The following is a 20,947-nucleotide window of genomic DNA, read 5'->3' as shown; positions in this document are numbered from 1 at the left end:
CGTAAATTATGAGAGGACCAATTTATTTTCTGTGAAACGTGATCTTGACCCCCCCCCCCCCTTTACCACCCTTCGTTTTGTATCTAATACTTTGTAACATATCTCAACAAAATCTGTAATATCAATTGTTCATAGACATTGTAGACATCACAAGATTTTAAGTAGTTTTTGAGTTAAGCGAGGTCTGCAAGGGGTACTCGGTCTGCGACTCACTGAATAGCGCTTGCTTAAGTTGTGTATGGAACGCGTTACAGTTTATTAGATCTCGGTTCATGGCTAAATGAAATATTTAATGAGAAAATCATTCGCTCAGCACGTGCTTCTTTAAAGCAGTCAGTTGTCAAAGTCCGGAAAGTCCCTGATCGATGGCAGATTACTTCCATTTCTAACTGGAACCAAACGCTGCTCACACATCTTGTGCTGAAGGTGAGGTCTGCATGTTGCCGTTGGAGACGGCTATCTTATCAACCCATTCGCAAAATTTTTACGAAAATTAGGAATTCATATTTTTCTATGATGTTTTCCGCGGCGTTGCCTGCTAGAACGCTCATGACTTTATTTTTCCTGGAGGTACACGAAGATGACCACATGCAACCATTTTCTATGAGACAATCCCGGAAAACTCGTTCAAACAATCGTTTCTAACAGCTCATAAATCGTCGAAATTGGAATCTTTGTGAACTGGATTCCCTTTTAACGATCGTGTGATTGGCACTAATCACCAGCCTTTGAAAAAGCAAAGGGTTTGATGATCTCATTGGTATACTTGTCAAAAAGTGTTAGAAATCCGTTTATTCTGGAGTCCTGCTCCAGTGCAGTATTTCCGTGAAAGCAAGCGTGACAAGCTGAGAGAGCCCTGGGAACTAAGTAATAGAAAGTATAAAATATATGTACTTCCTTTCCTCGAAAACTACGTTCAATCACCAACCTTCGAGAACCTTCTAACATTACGCATTCCTCTTTACTTGAGATTCTGTCCCTCAGGTAAAGGTGACTGATATTTATGGTAAAATGTATCTGAACTTGCGTTTTAGTTTCGGATCATACAAGATCATGATCATTAAATTGTGGGTAACCTCTGATAGATCGTATTTTCCCTCATCAGATTGGCCGAGATGTCGGAGAGCGATCGTCTAATAACTGAGGCAAGGGAAATTCAACATACTCGAATAGCAGTAGAAGATGTTGGTAGAGCTGTCAGAGTTCGAAATACGATATACGCTTACTCAAACCATTTCATTACGCAGAGCCGACCGTACTTTCGACGACAATTACCAACTTACATCGACTGCGTATGTTTTCTGTGGTTAACTTGGGCGATGTTTTGGGCGTCTTGGCTGGGTGCCTTGGCTGACAAAGGAGGTTATTATAAAGGCGCTCCATTTTATTGTTTCTTTGTCTGTGCAGTTTTCATTGGAATTTTCTGCCAGCACGAGATTGTCAACAGAAAATCGCTTCGGATTGTCCTAACACAGCCTGTTCTCGACGGGCAACGAAAGTTAAACGCGCTCTACGAAGTGACAATCACAGAGCTGCAAGGAATGGCTCTACAGAATTACCAGGCTGGCATTGGGTTCATTCATGCGTCGGAAGGAAAAGTAAAATTCCAAGCCTTTAATCGGAAAGCTGAACAGGCAATGATCTGTGCAAGGAAGACATCACGATGCATGCTATTCCTTTTCTTTTGCTCAGCTTGTTTTAATTTCTATTTTATGATGACTTCCTCGCTGGGTCTCACGTTTTCATAAGGAGAGTGATCAGAATAGGGGAATGGTAGTACTTTTAAAATGATATTTTGGTATACCAATCATTTTGTTATCCTTGACCTTGTAACTTTTGAATGATGTCAGAGAGGTAATTACGTGTGAAGGTGTAGTCTGATCGTCCGAGTGAGTGTAGTCCTGAGAAGGACTGTTGTCGGTAGTAGTGACTGACGTTTCGACAACCTGTGCGGAAGTCATCATCAGAGTCAGAGTCATCATCACTTGACTCTGATGATGACTTCCGCACAGGTTGTCGAAACGTCAGTCACTACCACCGACAACAGTCCTTCTCAGGACTACACTCACCCGGACGATCAGACTACACCTTCACATGTTACCCCCGGGTTCAAACCATTTACTGCAGAGGTAATTACGTTACATGTCACATAGTTTTTGTCACGCGACGCCCGCTCTTTTGCAGCACACCTTTTTGTTATATTACATAGAGAGCCAGGCTCGAATGATTTGGGCGTTTTGGCTACTATTAAATAAAATACGCGTGCGAAGAAGCTAGAAGAGGGAGGGTGTTATAAGGAGAGTCTACAGCTCAATTTTTTTCAGTCTCATAAGCTTCGCTAGTCTCCTTCGAAGCCGTTTTTAGGCTCGTCACGCAACGCTCCTCCCCACAAACCATAGTCTATTAACTATGCACAAACTTTGTGGGGAGGAGCGTTGCGTGACGAGCCTAAAAATGGCTGCGAAGGAGATTAAAGCTTCGCCTGATCAAACGCTTTCAAAAGCATCGCGTGATGTCACAAGACGTCAACGTTTTTCCTGTATTTAGAGAGAGTTCGTCGTTAAGTTTTTTTTTTATTATTGTTCAGTATAATGTTTGCTTCTAAATGTAATTCTTTCCCTTGTTTAACTTGTAGTAATCATGGATTTGAAAATACCATTCGATCTCTGGTGAAGTAATAATGTTGAAAATTTTGATTTTACTGATTGCGCAGAAATAGTCAAGGAAAGTGGACTTGTGAGGTCCTCAGTTTCAGGCAGTGGCATAAACCCTATCACAAAGAAGCAAAAGTAAAAACACGCAAACTGCCCAAAGTGCAAGAAAACTTAACCTTGAGTGCCCAAGACAACTGGTGTAAGCTTTTCATCTGATTGGTCGAGATAGTAAAGCGAGTTTTCTGGACCAATCACAAAACGGGAATATCAAAACCACTGCAAGCCCAGGTTAACTTTCGAAACTGAATTGAGAAGTCCTTTTGTGGACCGCTGGTCTGTGAGAGTAGACACCAATGTAGACTGTAACTTATTTTTAATGTGCAATAAATATATTTATTTTTTTTAGAAAATCCATAAGAGAATTTGCGAATTTGCATGCGTTTTAGACTTGCCCCAAGGATAGTTATGGGTCACACTCACTTCAGTGATTGAAGGGCATTTTTTTTCGCGCATAAAAATCAAAGTGTTGATTAGGGAAAGGATTTCGAACGAGTCCTTTAAAAAACATGGGAGTGAATAATGTCAAAAAATATGGGAACTTCTGGAAGTCGTGCTAAGTGCATCTAGGTTCAGATGTTTTCCTCATAACTAGTAATTTCGAGGTCATTTGAGGACCCATGTTTATGCTGTAACACCAGATTAAAAATTCAAGGACCTTTGAGGACCCATGTTCACGATATAATGATACAAGTCGATATTAACTGTAAAGAGAGTCTTCTATTGTGGAAAAAAGAAACATAACGATCGATTCTTTGCTCTTTTGTATGAACTGACAACAATCAAAAACGTTTAGATAGATAGACAGATAGATAGATAGATAGATAGATAGAAACTTTATTAACGTGTCAAAGAACCTAGTTTGGGAGATATCCCATACTAATGTGGGGACACAAATAAAATGGATAAACATTATTTACAAAGAATATTACCTACTTAAGAATAAAATTAAGTCACATCATGGATGAAAAAAGAAATGAAATGAATTCATATAAGAATTACATAGAGCACAGCCCCTGCAGCCTTCGTCTAATAGAGAGCTGAGGTCATGCTTACGTATGCGGTTTTTGAAACTAGCTCTCAGTAATGTTGTGGCTGATCTGTCATAAGTTGTCGGTTTACTCCATAATTTAGGTCCTAAATAGCGTAGTGAATGTTTACCGTAAGTTATTGTGTTGTATCTAGGAATAGAAAAGTCGGCCTGTCTTAAATTATAGGAAGAGTTGTGTTTCTGAAAGATATTACAAATATTCAAAGGGCTAAGGTTTTATTTAACTTTGTACATTAAAATGCAAATATCTTGTAAGCGTCTGTTTAATAGCGAAGGTAAATTAGCTTCCTGCAGCAAACTTTCATAGGTGGAGTGTTTATCTTTGAATACAGCCCTTAGGCCTCTTTCTTGAACTCTCTCCAATCTGCGAATATCAGTAGACTTACAACTGAAAATGCCATGTGAGATGGCAGTAGGTTAGATATGGAAGAATGGCTGCCTTAAAAAGTTTTAATTTTGCATTTGTTGGACTCAAGTTGCGGAGTCTCATAAGCACACCAGTCCTTTGACTGGCTTTGTTACAGATAGTATTTATGTGATTATTGAAATTCAAATTTGAGTCAATTGTGATTCCGAGAAGTTGAAGGGTAGTGGTCGTGTTGATTTTCTCTTTGTTTACTAAGATAGCGCATTCTTCGATGTTGTTTTCAGAGTTATTTTTGCTACCAATAATTGAGGTTTGGTATTTTTTAAGGTTACCAACTAATAGATTACATTCGAACGAGTTGGTTGCTTTTTGCATACTGTCTCTAGGTTTGGACGTTTGCTCAAAACTCGAACAAACGTCCGATCTTTTGGAGCCGCATCAGTTTCTTTGATGATACCAACCCTTCGTCAGTGGAGATGCGAATTTATCTCTCCTCGAGCCTGTTGTCGCCCATGTCGGCGTATCATAGAGTCCTAAAGTGTGACGTCACGTTGCCATGACAGCATTTTTTTCTGGTCTAAACAGTTTAAACTCATACTTCAAACATGGCGTCTTTATCGATATGCTCACTCGTTTCTTTCTTTTCTGGAGAGCGGAAATCGCTTGATCGCGGAGAAAACCACTTCAAATCCGACCATGTCCAAAGCTTTATTTATTCCAGGGGAGTCATCAAAGGTGAAGTCCAAGCAAGCATGAAAAATAAGGACTACAAAGTCACAGTAAGTTGCCAATTTGGAATCACAACACGTATGTTCAATTCGAAGAACTCCCAACCCCGATTTCACCTCCAATTTAATGTTTATATTGCGGAATATAGATTGCAACTTACGTGTCTGTTTCGAATTATCTTTTTATCAGATTTATCTCGATGAAAACCTTGAAATAAAAAACACAGAATGCGAGTGTCCTCGCGGCGAGTTCAAGTGCAGTCACGCGGCAGCCATATTTATTTATGGCATCCATAACCTTAGCAGGACGGACCTGGAATGCCAATGGAAACGAAAGCGAAAGGCAGAAAGCGTACAGTCTGCAAGCCAGATGTTTCCAGCGCCACCGAAGAAGAAGGATTACAGCCCTTTGGCGCGCGATCCTAGCCGAGAGGATCGGATGTGGCTGTACAGCGAACTAAAGCGCTATGGCAAATTTACAGGGACCTGCTGGATCTTGAGTCCCGAACCACAACCTGCTACCCCTCTCCCGATCAAGACGATTGAGGATATCATTTACTCAGAAGGTTTCCTTATGGCATCTACGAAGGAAAAACAATTAGAGTACTTGATTGAGAATGCCAAAGTAGAGGAGAGAACCATAAATGTTGTGAGCACCCTCACGGCTGGCCAGCGAAACAGCCCTGCATGGCACCAAGCTCGTAGAGGCCGCCTGACTGCCAGTAATTTTGGCTCCGTCCTCCAGGCAAAAAGAGTTACACCGTCTCTTATCAAGCGACTACTTGGGGAATACAACTTGAGTGGAGTTAAAGCAATTGCATGGGGACAGGACAATGAGACTGAGGCCCTGAAATCCTTCACCAACATCACAAACTTTACACCTGTACAGACCGGCCTTTGGCTACACGAGTCGGGAGTTCTGGGTGCTTCCCCTGATGGACTTGTGGGAGACGACTCGGTGATTGAGTGTAAGTGCCCCTACACACATCGAAATGCGACAATCAAGGAAGCTTGTGGGCACAAAGACTTTTACTTGGAGGAGAAGGAAGGGAATTATACGCTGTCTACCACACATGATCACTAACATAGGTTATAACTCCATTTGGGGCAACCCCTATAATGACTTTGAAAGAGTTCATTCCCCTGTAGCTGGAATATGTAGCATTCTGCTGGGACATGAGCTTAGGTGCAGCAATTTCAATGTCTGTACAATCAATCACAATGCGGCAACTGCTGTACTCAGTGAAAGAAGATGGCAAACACATCTTGTTCTTTTCTCTAGATGGCACAGTTGTCATGATGTCTTTGAACAGGAGAGAATGCAGAACATGGACAAAAGTTATTACTATGTTAGCAACAGTTGCAACACTGCATGAAAACAACTGGGCTAAATGTAGATTGGTATAATTTTGTTTCAGTTTCATCAGAGTGATAAATATCTGGTCCTCAAGTGTGATCGCCTCAACCTTCCATCCAGCATAATAGTTTATTTCACCCTTGAATCTTGAAACATATCCCACAACAATATCAAAAACATCCTTAGTGGGTAGACCTGTCTCCATCCGTATCACCTCAGGGCTCAAGCTCTTAGCAGAGTAGTGTGCACTATAGTAACTTGACACTTCCTTGTGTTTAGCAAGTTCTGTTGAAGTCATATCAAGCTCTATTGACAGCAGAGCTTCTTTGGAACTTGTCTTTTCCTCTTGTGAGCATTCAGTGGAACATGGTTCAGAGTTCTCTTTAATCTCTTCAAGCACAGATGCTACAGTTGGTAATTTCGTGGGCTCGGCAGACACTTTCCGTTTTTTCTTGGGGGTAGGTGTACTGGGAGGTGTTGGTCCTGTACCTGGCAGCAAGTCCAAACTATCAAACAGCTTGTGCCTGTTTCTGTCACTGATGGTTGGCATATTTTCTTTTCGCCCATCTTTAAAGTGACAACTGCAAAGTCGCGAATGTTTGCTGGGCTTTCTATCTCCTCTCCTATAACAGAAAAAGACAGAAGCAGTTACTATACTTGCGCTTAAAAAACCCAAAGTTTAGTTGGTCACATGCTTAACCTTGTAGTCTAAGACGTGAATGCGAAGCGAGTATTTCTCTGAGCTTGTTACTTAATACTAGTTAGTGTAAAAGCTTTGATAATCACAACTATCATATAGTTTTTTAGTAACTAAATAATCTTAGATCAAGACTGAAGACAAGGAAAGGCAAAGCCGCGAGAAAAGAAATAAGACAAGAAAGAGAAACAGCTAATCGTGAATCAGTTTGAGATAAAAAAAAAACCAGCTATTTCTAATCGATGGTACAGCATCGAAATATATATTTTTCGAAAAATACTCACCTTACAAATGATATCCACTTATCATAGAGTGTTTTGTGTTTTTTCTGGTCTGGAAACGAAAAGAATCGGCAGCAGTGGCTTTCAGATGTGTGATTGCAATCTGGATGAAAACACTGGCCCATCGCAAACTTCGTCTCCGTGGCGTTTTGACTCGAATTATTGCTCACCAGGTGCTTTTGTCCGCTTATTATACTCTTCAATAGTAAGGCCAAAGGTTATCTTGATTCTCTTTATCTTATTTCTATTATTGGAGGATAAAATGCGCTATTATAGCTCTTGAAATGTTCGAGGTCAACGACAATGTGTCACGCTAGGGACGCCATATTGGTTTGTTTAGACCACAGAATTCCGGTGCTATGGAAACGTGACGTAAGCACTTTAGGACTCTATTACTGCTTGCACAACCAGACACGGAGGGTCGTCGAGTGTCTTTAATTACCGTTTTTAATTATCACGCCCCACATGGACTCTTTTCTCCTCTTGAAAATTTGGCATAACTCAAGCATGGAAGGAGGTTCTTGACGGCCTTTAATATTTGCGTAAACTGAGCAAGCGAGTTACATTATAACCATATCACACTCTGCCGGGACACCCGCTGTACCACTTTAGTGGGGTTGACGTCGGCTCCAGACTATTTTGGCCAAAAAACAATTTTTCTTTTCTTTGGAGTTTCCCGTGATTAAAAATGCGACAAACAAAAATCAGACGACGACTAAAGGCGTCGGCCTATTCAACGATAAACCGGCAAACTTTGCCGAACCGCAGGTAGCCCATGCCCATGCACTATTATAGTTAAGCAATAGAGCACATTTTTCCGAGCTCTAAAGCGTTTTATAACATAACCAAAGTAAAGCGCGCGCTCTGATTGGTCAAATTAGCGTCCCCCATTTGCCCATGGATGTACGCTGCTGACGTGAGCAAATGCAAAGACTATTTTTCCGCGACTCAAGAAGACTCAAGAAGCTAGAGTCGCTCTCGGCTATCGCCTCGAACGACTCTTACGCTTCTTTCATGCTTAGCAACCTCCTGCGTGCATCCATAACCCAATCGTGTACGCTGTGGTGTTTACCATTTGTTAATTTTACGTTTCCTCGAGAACTTGAGTGGATGACGGTTACTTTTTCTTTCTTTTTCCTTACTTTAACGCCGTTCGTAGTGATATAGTCCTGAATAGTTCGCCAGCATTTTCCAAGTGAAACACATCGGAATAATCTCGAAAGACCTACAAAAATGAAAAGTTAGATTTTGACACGACGTTTTCGTTGCCGTCGCCGTCGTCGTTGCTAAAGCTCCCTGTTAGCGGGGGTGAGGGGAGGGGGGGAGTGGGTCAGAGTATCCCGTATCTCATTCTAACCTTTCGTTTTTTATATTCTCCCGAGTTTGATATCCCAGAATCCCTGTTTTAACCATCCCCTATCCCGTTCATATTTTTCTCGTGTATCGCGTATGCCTATTATTTTTTACCCAAATGTCCCGTATCCCGGTAACCCCTTATAGGGCCCTTCACTTACTTCATCGCAGACTTAATTAATATGATCACGCCAGGATAAGAGAATATCGATTAAAATTCCTAAGTATTTGAGTCTTACACAAAGATCGGATCTGCTACTGTAAGTTATAGTTTACTTTCTGTCGGGGCTGACGGACGCTGAGGTATTTCGTTTTCATCATACAAACTACTTCCCTTTTCTGCGTTTGAAGAATGCACTTACAGTTTAATTATTTCTCTACGTGGCTGATATCAACGCGCGTGAGGTGTTGGGAGTTGTTGAGCATCACATCCGGTAATGAGGATTCTCTATTCTGGAAATACTGATAGTCTCGCATGCATATTCGCACGTATGGACTAAATAAGTGACAACACGCGGTCGCATGTTCTCATTCTGTTTTGATACACGATTAGTTTCTAACTTGTAATTACTCAATTTTAACAGCATGTTATTGTTTAAACAGAATGACATCAGTTTGAGGAATAAGCATATTTTCCAATATTTTTCTGCATGTTAACATCCTTCTGAAGTAGGGTCAGCACAAACAAAAGCCTACGTTTGATCATGAACGAAGCTGGAATACTCACATCGCCGACGGCGCCCATGATCGTTTTTTTCGCGTGACCAAGTCGTCACGTGTTTGACCTCTTGCGCCTATATTACTACTTTTCTCAATCATGTTGTGGCCATGCGCCTGCTATGCCTTTTCTCAAGCGCTAAAAATGCATCACATCAGTACGAAATTATAGAAATTTGTCCGTAAAATAATTATAACTGACGTTACAGAGGCAGGTCAAGTAAGGCGGCTCCGAAGGTACGTAATACGCCAGACAGGCTGTACTTTGTCCTTATACCACGTGGTTCCGGTTTTTCACGTACGTTTCACATGATTGAACGTGATGCACTTAACGTGAGCATGCGTAGAACAGTGTTGTTATGACAACACCAACCCCGGGGAATCTCAGAATAACAAGAATAATGGCGGACATGCACACAGTTTCTGTGGTCGGTCTCCTTAAAGATGCCGAATTTCATATGATTAAAGGAGCTGCAGAGGTATTACTGAGCATGCTATGAGAATCCATATCAAGGTTTTTATCATAAGAGTACAAATACTCACGTCTTAATGTACTTTGTTATTTTATCACAACAGCAACTTAGCCAGAGACAACCTGATGTGTTCACCGAGCCATACGTCCTGGGTTTGTTGGAGTGTGATTGGGACACTTTTATTCGAGATAAGAAGAAGGTAAGATAAAAAGAAGAAATTATGGCCTTATTCAAAACCAGAAACTGAGGATCTAGACGCCGAGATCACTTAAAAAAACTGATTTCTCATGTAGGCTTATTTTTAGGCGTCAGTTGAGAAGTACGCTCATAAAAAATTCCTAGCGTGACCTGTAGTTTGCGAATAAATCAAAAGTTCGAAGCTTTCAGGCACGCTACTGTGTTATTTTAAACTACTTGAGTATTTGGAAAGTATTAAGGAATAAACAGTTATGTAATATAAGTTGATTTATGATGCACCTCACACAACCATTTTAGGCCGGTACAAGAGTACATTGTTTGTTGCATTTGTGATATGACTTAACGTGTTCCAGCCCAAGTACAAATTATTAAGCTTACTTAATGTAAGCGTGGTTAGTTAATTTTTTTCTTTGGATTCATGCCATCTTTCAAATAATTTTGATGAGGGGTTTTCCAATTCATGTGTCAATCACCAGGCATTCGTTACTCACGAGTTCCTTCGAACAAAATTGCTTTAAGTGCCCCTGAGACGAAAATTGACCATTTTATTTTGGGCTAATTTTTTTACAGAATTTTGAATTGGGTCAAGTTAAAACCCTTTTTGCCATTAAAAACTTGAAACAAACCTTCGATGACCAATTTTTACCACTTCAAAGTTGTCCAAAAATTGTCCGCCATTGCTAAAAACAGTTCCAGCTGAGCCCGCAATTGTACAGCAGAAAACGTCATCATGACGTCAAAGGCTTAACAAACTTATGCTTTACTTTGTCACAACTCTCTTTGTTCACTGCAAAGAGAATCACATATATTACTTTTTTGAGAACTGTTTCGTTGTCAGTCATGAAATGTCAACTTTGTCTGGCAATGAATTGTCCCAGAAATCATCTGAAGCTTCTGTTGAGAGTTTTGCACCAGCAAGCAATGAATTTTTGCCATGCAAATAAAGATAAATGCAGAAGGGCGTGGACTCCCCATGTTGCCCCTTGGAAATGTGATGTTCTTAAAACTAGCATATTTGTTTTAAGAACATCAAATTTCCGCGGGGAAACTATCAGCCGATAGTTCCTAGACAGAAACACTCTGTTGTTTAAATAGCTTGTTTAAAACGTGAACGTGAAACTAATTACAAATAATGAGCTAATAAGAACTAATATTAAAAGATGAAAGTATTGAAAAGCTATATTTTATCTAATTTATATAATTATTAAGCGAAAGTGCATTAAAAATAATTATAGTTAAAGCATCACCATAAACGAATGCAACGCACGCCTAAAAGCAGCCAAGTCTGGACATTCCCTGACTCTAGTAGGCAAACCATTCCAAAGCTTATTAGTTAAATATGACCATGACTTATGCATGTATTCTAAGTTGAACAATGGCAGTGTAAGGTGTGTGCTAGACACCCCTTAGGTTGTAATTCACATTTAAAATGTTAAAAAACTGACCAAGATATTCCGGTCCCTGTCCTCTTAAACATTTTTATGAAATAACTAATGACTGGATTTGCCTCTGTGTCTCTAAGTTTTGTATTTTAGCTAAATTAAGGAGAAAATCATAAAGCACTGAGCTTGAATACCCTAGGATAGTCCTTAGGATGTAGTAATTAGAGTCTTCTAACTTGTTTTTGAGTCCATTACTTATTCCTAGCAGGAGTGGGCTACAATACTCTAAGTGGGGTAGTACCTATGCTTTGTAAAGGTGAATCATAACATCTTATGGTATAAACTTACGCAGCTTACGCATGGCAGCTGCCTTAGCACTTGCCTTCTTAAGTTGTACTTGTATATAGGGCTTAAATGTTATTCTTTCATCTAAAATGACACCAAGAATCTTCAGACTATCAGTCAACTCTACATTATTATCTTGTAGATTAATATTATATGTATAATTTACTGGGCCAATGGCCATCACTTGGGTCTTTGTTGCATTGATTTGCAAATAATTATGTTGGATCCATGTACACGCTACTTGAAGATCTGAGTAAATAATGTATTGTAAAACAACAGGAGATGTACCTGAGGCATAAGCAGTAGTGTCATCACCATATAATCACAATGAGGTGCCTTCAGTAAAATAATTTAGATCATTCATGTATATGTTAAACAACAGAGGACCTAACAGGCTCCCCTGAGGGACCCCAGTTCTAACAGTTCTCCACTGAGAATAAGTATTGCCAAGTTTAACACATTGTTTTCTCACACAAATATGCAGTCATGAGTTGCAATGCCCTCCCTGAAAAACCATAGGCCGTCAATTTAGCTCGAAGAAGTGAATGACACAGAGTCGAAAGCCTTACTAAGATCCACCGCGACTGCAACGACAGCTTCTCACCTATCGAGACTCGCCCTCCAATCCTCAGTCATCTTAAGTAGAGCTGAACAACAAGAGGGTCCCCTTAAATAACCAGATAAATTATGAGACAGCTTGCATTGAAGGGCCTCTCACAGCTGATCAAACATGACTCTTTCAAAAACTTTGGAAAAAGCAGTCAATAGTGAAACTGGCTGATAGTTAGCCTTATCAGTCTCTTTCGACTTCTTATATATGGGGGAAACATTGCTACACTTCCAAACCATAGGCCAACTGCAACTTGTTATAAGGTAGTTAATCAAACAGGGCAGTGGCTGTGCAAATGGCAGGAGCTGTAATGCGCAATAGTCTTTGCGATATGTTATTGCATCCCATGGCTTTGCTTGGATTAAGCTTCAGCAGTATGTCCTTCACATATTCCACCTCTATCAGCTGAAAATCAAAATTGGTAACAGGTACGAAATGTTCAGCAATCCTCTTGACGCTAGGGTGATCTGTAAATTCATCCACACTCATTTGAGTGCTGTCACTTGCAGCTACGTCACAAAAATAATCGTTAATGTGTTTGCCCCAATGCATTTGGTCAATGATCTCATTAACCCTTTCCTGCAATTGTTTTTTACTATTGGTGCTGTGAGAAGTTTGAAGTGAACTCTGTTGTTGAGTTGTACTTTGGCCTCTTGTTTTTTCTGTCTTATTCATGATGACTATTGTTGTGTTGCTTCGGTGAGGTTTAAAGCAGAGTTTGTTTCAACTCTTTTAGAGCCGTGACTTCATTACCTTACAAAGTATTTTTTGGCTTAGATACAATCTGCAAGTTGTTATGACAATTTTCCAAGTAGCTCTGAAGGATGATAGAAGACTGAACTGGAGGCATTCAGTTTGGTATGAAATGGAACTGGTTCTTTGTTTTGTCCATGAAAGGTGTAACGGAGGCGCATTCGTTTTGTGGAGAAATCTTGCAAAAGTTGGCCTGATTTCACATTCGTTTGTTATGGGTGTTGGGATGAATTTGAGACCCTTTGATAGCACGCTGACTTGGCTGTCAGATGGTTGATAGTTTGAGAGGTTTTTAAAGAAATTTTTATTTTCTTGGTTTTTTGGCTGCAAGCTTACATTTTAAAGTGTTTCTACACTCTATGTATCTTACGCTGTTTGTTCTACTTTTGCTGATATTAAAGCCAGCTTTTTTTAGAGTCAGAGCACACAATTATACTTTTCATCTCTTTTGTATAAAAGTGAGCTCTTTGAGGTCAGAAATCTCATTCCTCAATTTGGCTATTTTATCATTCTTATTTACAATGTTCACTGAGTACTTTCCCTTGTGTAAGGTATTCTGCAAGAGAGTTGTTAAAGGTGGATATTGATCAGCGCATATGTAAAGGAGACAAAACCCGTGAAGGTTCGTATTCTTCACTTTTGTCGAGATCGCACTGAGGACGGTTTTTCTTGTCCCTGCTTTTGAACGGTAGGCACTGAACCCAACAGAATTCTTCGCCTAGATCCTTCAAAGTACACAGATCTCTTGAAACAGTCCTCCAAGAAGTGTTCGGGGTAGATCACAAATATTCCTGCAAGATTGAAGTTTACTCGGCGAGTTCGCACAAATCGCATCCATTTTTCCTATTTGAACTATTTGCAAGGGTCCAATGCAGAGAAATACCTGCAGCATGGTCTGAATGATTACTTCAGCTTTGATTTACGCATCGATGCCTCGTCATTTTTGTTTAGTTTTTGTAAGAATAGATTAAAGCACTCTGTTATGTTTGCTTGACATTTTTCCATGTGAGATTTTGGCATTGAGCCTTTGACGTCACTTCCTCTGAGTCCTGCAATCAACTTACGGAACATGATCAAATAATGGCGGACGTGAAATCGTAAATTTAATGAGTCTTAATAGGGAGAGGTAGTTGATGGAAAATACAATTATTGCATAGCTCTATTATTTAAATTGTATCATTTACTTTTGTCTTGGTGAATTAGTGTATTTTTTACAAGTAATTTCATCCAAATAGGTGAAAATGTACAGCATCATGTGGTTTGTGCATTGGTTATAAATTCATAGAGCCAAATAATTCTAGGTCCTCCCAGTTGGAGGGTTTATCATGTGATAGATGTGAAAAGTTCAAAAGGTTTTCCACAAGTCATTTGTATTCTCAATAATAGATTTTTATGGTGGGTAATATTTCTGGTCTTAGGGCCTTTACATGTCAGCCCAAGGAATAAATTTTTCTAACTGTTACTAACCCTAAGCAATTATAAGAACATTTTCAGGGTCTAAGCTCTTGATTTTAAAATGAGGATCAGGGATTTTTTTGTTGAAATAGAAATTGATAGTCAGTAGGTTCAAAATGTGTGAGGAGGCCCCTTATTCTGCTCATTGAGATGAAAATTAGGAGGTTTCTGGTTTAAGACAGATCTCTTATCACCTATGAGCTCCTCATTTTTGACATCTTACCTTCACTTGATGTAGTCTGGGCACTCAAATTCAAGTATCTATTCTTATTTCTCTCCTAACTAATATATAACTAGTGGAGCTCATTATTTTATCGATTATTTTTTGACTGTGATGTATTGCTCTTGGGTTCATCTACTCTTTTAGTTGAAACAATTTAACAAATGGTAAACACCACAGCGTACACTATTGAGTTATGGATGCACGCGGGAGGTTGCTAAGCACGAAAGAAGCGTAAGAGTCGCTCGAGGTGATAGCCGAGAGCGACTCTAGCTTCTTGAGTGCTTAGCAAACCTCCCAAGTGCATCCATAACTCAATAGTGAACGCTGTGGTGTTTACCATTTGTTTTATAACATAACATTGATACATTGTAGCTAAAGAGTTCCCTTTCATTTAACAAATCTTACACGACCAGAAAAAACAAATGCACGTGGAAAAATAGTATTTGCATTTGCTCACATCAGCAGCGTACACCCATGGGCAAATAGGGGACACTAAATTGACCAATCAGAGCACACGCTTTACTTTGGTTATGTTATAATTTCAGCTATACGCATGAAAGATAAATGTAAGTTGCTTTCTTACCTGCTAGGAAATGAGAAAAGAAGTATGGGGCTTTCAAGAAAATGTCATTGTGTTTTTGGATGAAGAGTTGATTGGAGGACATGAGGATTTTAGAAAGTGGGCCTTGGATACCCATGGATACAGAGATTTCAGGTTTGTTGTTTTGAAAGGCATTGCTACCCCTTGAGTTTATACTGTCCTTAATCTAAGATAAACCTTTTATTCCGCTGTAGCCATTAAGTTTACTGAGATTCTGGCTTAACCAATGATGGAACACAATGTTCTTCTGTATCAATCCCACAGCAGTTTTCTAGCTAAATATACTGGGAAAGTTGCTTGAAATTTCCTTTTAACTGGACCTGGAATTCAAAGAGCACATATTTCTTTTCCTTTCGTTTTTAAGGCTAACTGTTTGTTATTTTACATTTGGCTAAAGTACTGTAAGAAAGATATTTTTCAAAATCATCATTCTGTTTTTAGCATCTTTCCAACTACAAGTATGTTACCATGTTTTGTGGTATGAAACACACAGTTTGATTTGTATTTTCCTATTTTTTTTGCTAGGCCTCTTCCTTTATGGCATGCCATGGCTAAAGAAGCATATAAAGACCATCTTCTTTCCACCAAGGTAAAGTTGTGTGCAAATTTACCAAAGGCTTTGATCACTCAAAACTTCAATTTCTCAATGACATGAAAATTTGCATTAACTTTGTTATTTCAGCATCAGTTTGTTTACTTGGACATAGCAGTGGGCCATGAAAAGATTGGACGACTATTGATTGAGGTATGTTCACATGTGCAAGATAGGAAAAAAAATTCCATCCAGATTTCTATTTTTGTTGCTTGTCTGATATGTTTTGCCTGACAGGTAAGTGAGCAAGGGAGTTACTTGCTTAGCAAGGAAGTATACCTGCTGCTCATACAAAGAAGATCGTTTCTTTTTTATATGTATAACCTGGAGCTTGTTTCACAAAAGTCCTGGTAATTATCAATAATTAGTCCCGAAAAGAAGAGATCTGTTTCTAGTGTTTACATTCAAGGTCGAGATATTGACAGCTTTTAAGCTCAAACAGTGAAGATATCAGGAAATGAGACAGAGCTAAAACACACACTCCTATTACTTAATTTGAGAATTTAAAACATGTCTCCCAGCCAGTTTTAGCTCATGTCTATCAGTAGGATTTGATTTTATCATAGTATATTTTTAATAACCATTATTGAGATGTAATGCGCGCTTGATCATTTCACGGAAAGCGTGCAATATAAAAATTAAATTATTATTATCATTAGGAAAAAGTGGGGTACTAAATGGGAAATACTTTTATGACAGAGTTCACTAAAGTACCGACAGTTTATGCAGGGATAAGCAGAACAAACTCTTATTATGAGCCCTTCATTCTAATATGCAGTTCCTCTTCAACAGCTGTTCTCTGAAAGACTACCAAAGACATGTAGAAATTTTCGTGAGTTGTGTGTAGGAAGTCAGAGTGAATCAGTGCGGCATGATCCCCCTTTGAAGCTGTGGTACAAGAATTCAATATTACACAGAATAGTTCCTAATGGCTGGATACAAGGTGGAGGTAAAACAAAAGTTTGCAATAGACTGCATATTATGACAGTGATAGCAGTATTAGAATGAAAGGCTCTTTAGTATATCGCAGTATTTCATATTATTATGTTTATTTTCATGAACTGTGAACTCTTAAGGTTTCATGGAAATTTATTTGGTGCTGTAGCCCTGTAGAGTGATTAGGGAACTTAAGAAACCACGACGGCGACACCAAGGAAGACTTCGATTAAAAAATGAATTTCTACTCTTAGTTAAAATTTCAAAAATGGCTGCAGGAGCTCACTGTCTCATACAGCGCCACAGCTCAACTTCAGCATGACGTATAAAGTAGCCGTTGAGTTCCAAATGGAAATTAAAATAATTTGCCGTCGCGGTATCGGTTCGCAGACGACGTAAATTTTGGCGATTTCACATTGATGTTTTGCATAGGACGGCTAAGAAATGTACAAAGTTTCAAAACGCACGTGCTGAGCTATCCTTCTGCCTATTAGATCTCTTGTTTTTCCACGTCATCGTTGCCGTCGCCGTCGTGGTTTCGTAAGGTCCTTAATGGCTGAACCAGGAGGGAACTTCAGATTAAACATTGTGAACAGTGATGCGTTGACAGCCTTAAGAAAAGCCATTGTCAGAACAATGTGAAACTGGCTTGTCAGCTTGCATTAACGTTGGCTGTAAGACATCTGTAGCTTTCAGTGATTGTTGAATACTCTTTTTCTTTAACAAGCAGTCGGGAACAATGATTCTTTACATTATAAAACTCAGGCAAACTTACATGCACCCTATTAGATCCTTAAGCTATCTCCAGTTTTGCCTCTTTTTGGCTTTTTGTGTTTGTCTGAATTTCTAGCACATTGTAGGTTATTGCAGTAGACCATCCAATTAGACAGCACTGGCTGATATGTTTAAAACACTAATAGAGTTTGCAGCTCCCTGAAAATTCTGTTGGCCATTTTAAAAATATAGTGCAACTATCGGCAGAAGTTCTGAAAACATTCAGATTACTTTGCCACTTAGTTGAAAATCATATTCTTTCGGAGTAGTTAGGAAAGATAACAATTTTGTTTTGTATTCTAGATATAGAGGGAGGAAAAGGCACAGGAGGGGAGTCTATTTTTGGCCCCTTTTTTGAAGGTAATTTTAGAGGGATTGTCGATGTGATGTGCAAAACTGCTGCACAACAGAATTAAAGCTTTCATAGAAGATAGAATACACCAAATAGGAATGAAGATGTTTAATAATGCAGAAGATCAACACGGACTACCGCATTGACGATATTGTTCAAATGACAGATATCTTACTGATTTCTTTGTGGCGAGAAAGGGGGGCAGGGGTTATACAGGCTGTGCACTTCACTCAAGATGGTTTGTCTCATCATGCAATTTCGATCGACTAGTCGGAATTCTGCGAGGCGGGGCTCACGTGTTAAGACCTCCCCCTCTCCCCCTCTCCCTCCCTCTCCCCCTCTCCCCCTCTCTCCCCACCCTCTCCCCCCTCCCCCCTCCCCCCTCTCCCCCCTCCCCCTCCCCCCTCTCCCCCTTGACTCCCCTGTCGGCTCCTAACTCACTCCTGTGAAAGCCCATGCGAACCTGTTGGCAAGTTAAACAGACGGTGGTAAGAGGTGTTTTAATGAAACCCCTGCTCATTGCGTACATGTATTTTTATACTCCGCATTTTTTCTTTGTTGTTCACAGATGAAGACTTTTCCATACCGCATGGAAAGAGAGGTATTGTGGGTATGGCCAATAGGGGCCGGCATACAAATGGATCTCAATTCTTTATCACGTTACAGCCCGCTCCTTGGATGGACACGAAATATGTTGCTTTCGGGTAAGAAAAATAGAACCGAATCTCACAAAAGTAAGCTAAAGTAAACTTTTCAGAGTACGACTATGAATTGACCTACATGTGTAGGTTCAGTATCTCAACTTAAGAGACGAAATCCTGAGAAAGTCTCAGTCCACTACGGCGGAGCTTATCCATAACGCGGCAAGGAGCATGGCTCCCCTTCTCAAGAATGATTTGACAAATGAAAACGTTACGTCCAGTGTAAGCACACCTATTGACCAAGGAGGGCGTGGGTGTACTATCTTAGATATTTCATGAACTGAACTCTGGAAAGCTGCATTAAACACTTTACTTTGGATGCCTTTTGACAGAAGTAAAATTTAAACAAACTGTTTGATATCTTCGAGGTAATTATGGTTTTATCAACTGAGTTGATAATGTAAGTTGTGTATTTAACTAAGTTTCCAAGCTTTGAAACTCTTTACGGTGACCAATTTACATTATCAACAACACAGTTGATAAAACTGTAATTACCCTATTATACTACCCCACGGACGCAGCACCACACTTTCTTTAGAAACTTACCCCCTGAAATCATTTGTTAGATATTTTCCTTAGGTATTAACTTTGTTGGTAGAACTAACCTTTGGTCGCCCTTATTTGTAGTCAAGTAATAGAGGGTACAAGAGTTCTTGACGAACTGGAAAAACAAGAAACGTTCAATGAAAGGCCCAAGTCTACCTGCGTAATTGTCGATTGTGGAATATTCGATGTGGAAAGCCTTTGGAACACCTCCAGATAAATACACTTACTTTGAAATCAAAGCAATCCTTAATTCACCTTGAATCACTTACAGATGCTAGAAAAAGGCCTTCGAACAGACTACGTAGCTACATTAGTTAAAAGGTTTTTAGCGACACAAAATTTCTCACAGAGATATTCTTTTGAAAGTATTTAGGAGTAAGTGATATTTAACTGTATTGAACTACGATTCTAGCTTTTTATGGAAACCTTGTTGAACAATTTGGAAGTGACTTGCATCAAGAGAATATTCGCTTGCCCGCACAGAATATTTTCCTTTTTTTATTGTTGTGTGTTTACCGAGAGATATATATGAGCAAAATTGCGCCACCAGAAGTCGACTTAAAATAACCTACGTAGTCAACAAGTTACCATACCTCTCGCGGCAACAATCGATACTGATTATTTGTGTGCTTTAAAAATTCATTTTTTGAAGCGAAATAAAGTTATTTAAAGATGATCGCGCTCACATAAAGCAAGCGATAGTCGAATTTGGAAAACTGGGCCTGATAAATTATTTTCTGATACTGGTACTTTCATTACCATTCATCTTTCCTTATTTTGTCAGTCTTTTTGAGAGAATAATTGCAAAGAGGAATGAAAAATGTCTTTCTTATTCGGATTGTATTATAGTAACATTTGTTATAACCTGAATATATGATTTTAATTGATGCATAAATTTGTTTTGAAAGATTTCGAATAAAGATTACACTTGGACAGAAATGTGTATCAGCGGGTGTCTTTAAAAATGGGACGAGAGGAGAGAGGTAAAAGCTATTTTTGAACCGTTTTTCATCCAACTTGTCACCAATTATGCAAACATTTTGGAACAGGAGAGTCAATTTACCAGAGGAAAGAATGCGAATCTCGCAGCACCGACTTGACGCACTGACACGGCTGCCCTTTTTATTCTGTTAGTGATCGATATTTCCGCTCGCATCTCTGTGGGCTGAAAGGACGTGGCACAGGCTCACAACATAGACACAGTGCGTTTTTAAGGGGCAGGCCATTAGGAAAATCGAGGGTGGGGCAGGGGAAAGGGAAACTAAGATTCTCCTTGCAGAAGGATCACACTAGGCAAGCTGGCGATGGACGCGAAAGACATTTGACCGCTGAATCTCGATTTAGCGCCTCTCGAAGAACTTGGAAAGGTTTTGAGATTGTCTTGTCTCGTGTCCGCCCAGACTCGCCCAACACCCGCTTTGCATTGAGGAAGTAAGCCAACACAAATAATTTGCGGATTCTACAGGTATGAAGACATTTACTTCAAGTAGCATGTAAGGCCGGACTTGGAAAAAAAATGCCAAATCTGACCGACGTCTGTGCTGGTTAGGCTTTCCGTAGTTTCGACCCTCAAGCATGTCAAGCACAGAATTGTCTGATTTTAACAGTTCCACTGAAAATAATATCCTCAAATCTTAAAGATGGCGTCCGCGCAAGATTTAAACGAAACTTAACATCTCCCTTTGTTATGGTAGACATTTAGACTTAACCCTCCCATCCCATGCAGCAAAATTAGAGGATACTG

General features: G+C 39.6%; 3 protein-coding genes across 3 annotated transcripts; all 3 read left to right on the top strand.

Annotated features, from left to right (window-relative positions):
- The first annotated feature begins 854 nt into the window (after positions 1-854).
- LOC111322481 (uncharacterized) lies at positions 855-3,064 on the top strand. Its single transcript, XM_088729460.1, has 3 exons — positions 855-984; positions 1,106-1,854; positions 2,130-3,064. The coding sequence occupies exon 2, from the start codon at positions 1,116-1,118 to the stop codon at positions 1,746-1,748; it is 633 nt and encodes a 210-aa protein (XP_088585586.1). The 5' UTR covers positions 855-984; positions 1,106-1,115; the 3' UTR covers positions 1,749-1,854; positions 2,130-3,064.
- A 1,670-nt stretch (positions 3,065-4,734) lies between these two features.
- Positions 4,735-7,437, top strand: LOC148725757 (uncharacterized). Its single transcript, XM_088729453.1, has 2 exons — positions 4,735-4,908; positions 5,048-7,437. Exons 1-2 carry the CDS (start codon positions 4,735-4,737, stop codon positions 5,939-5,941), a joined length of 1,068 nt encoding a protein of 355 aa, XP_088585579.1. The 3' UTR covers positions 5,942-7,437.
- Positions 7,438-9,604: 2,167 nt separating this feature from the next.
- On the top strand, positions 9,605-20,142 carry LOC111322471 (putative inactive peptidyl-prolyl cis-trans isomerase-like 6). The gene is made up of 9 exons (XM_022925578.2): positions 9,605-9,741; positions 9,839-9,934; positions 15,292-15,416; positions 15,828-15,891; positions 15,985-16,047; positions 16,687-16,843; positions 17,908-17,964; positions 18,525-18,660; positions 19,285-20,142. The coding sequence occupies exons 1-9, from the start codon at positions 9,622-9,624 to the stop codon at positions 19,418-19,420; spliced, it is 954 nt and encodes a 317-aa protein (XP_022781313.2). The 5' UTR covers positions 9,605-9,621; the 3' UTR covers positions 19,421-20,142.
- Positions 20,143-20,947: the final 805 nt, after the last annotated feature.

The sequence above is a fragment of the Stylophora pistillata genome, chromosome 8 (genome assembly GCF_964205215.1).
Source record: "Stylophora pistillata chromosome 8, jaStyPist1.2, whole genome shotgun sequence".
NCBI classification, from domain to species: domain Eukaryota; kingdom Metazoa; phylum Cnidaria; class Anthozoa; order Scleractinia; family Pocilloporidae; genus Stylophora; species Stylophora pistillata.
This window is presented reverse-complemented; position numbering and strand designations above follow the sequence as displayed.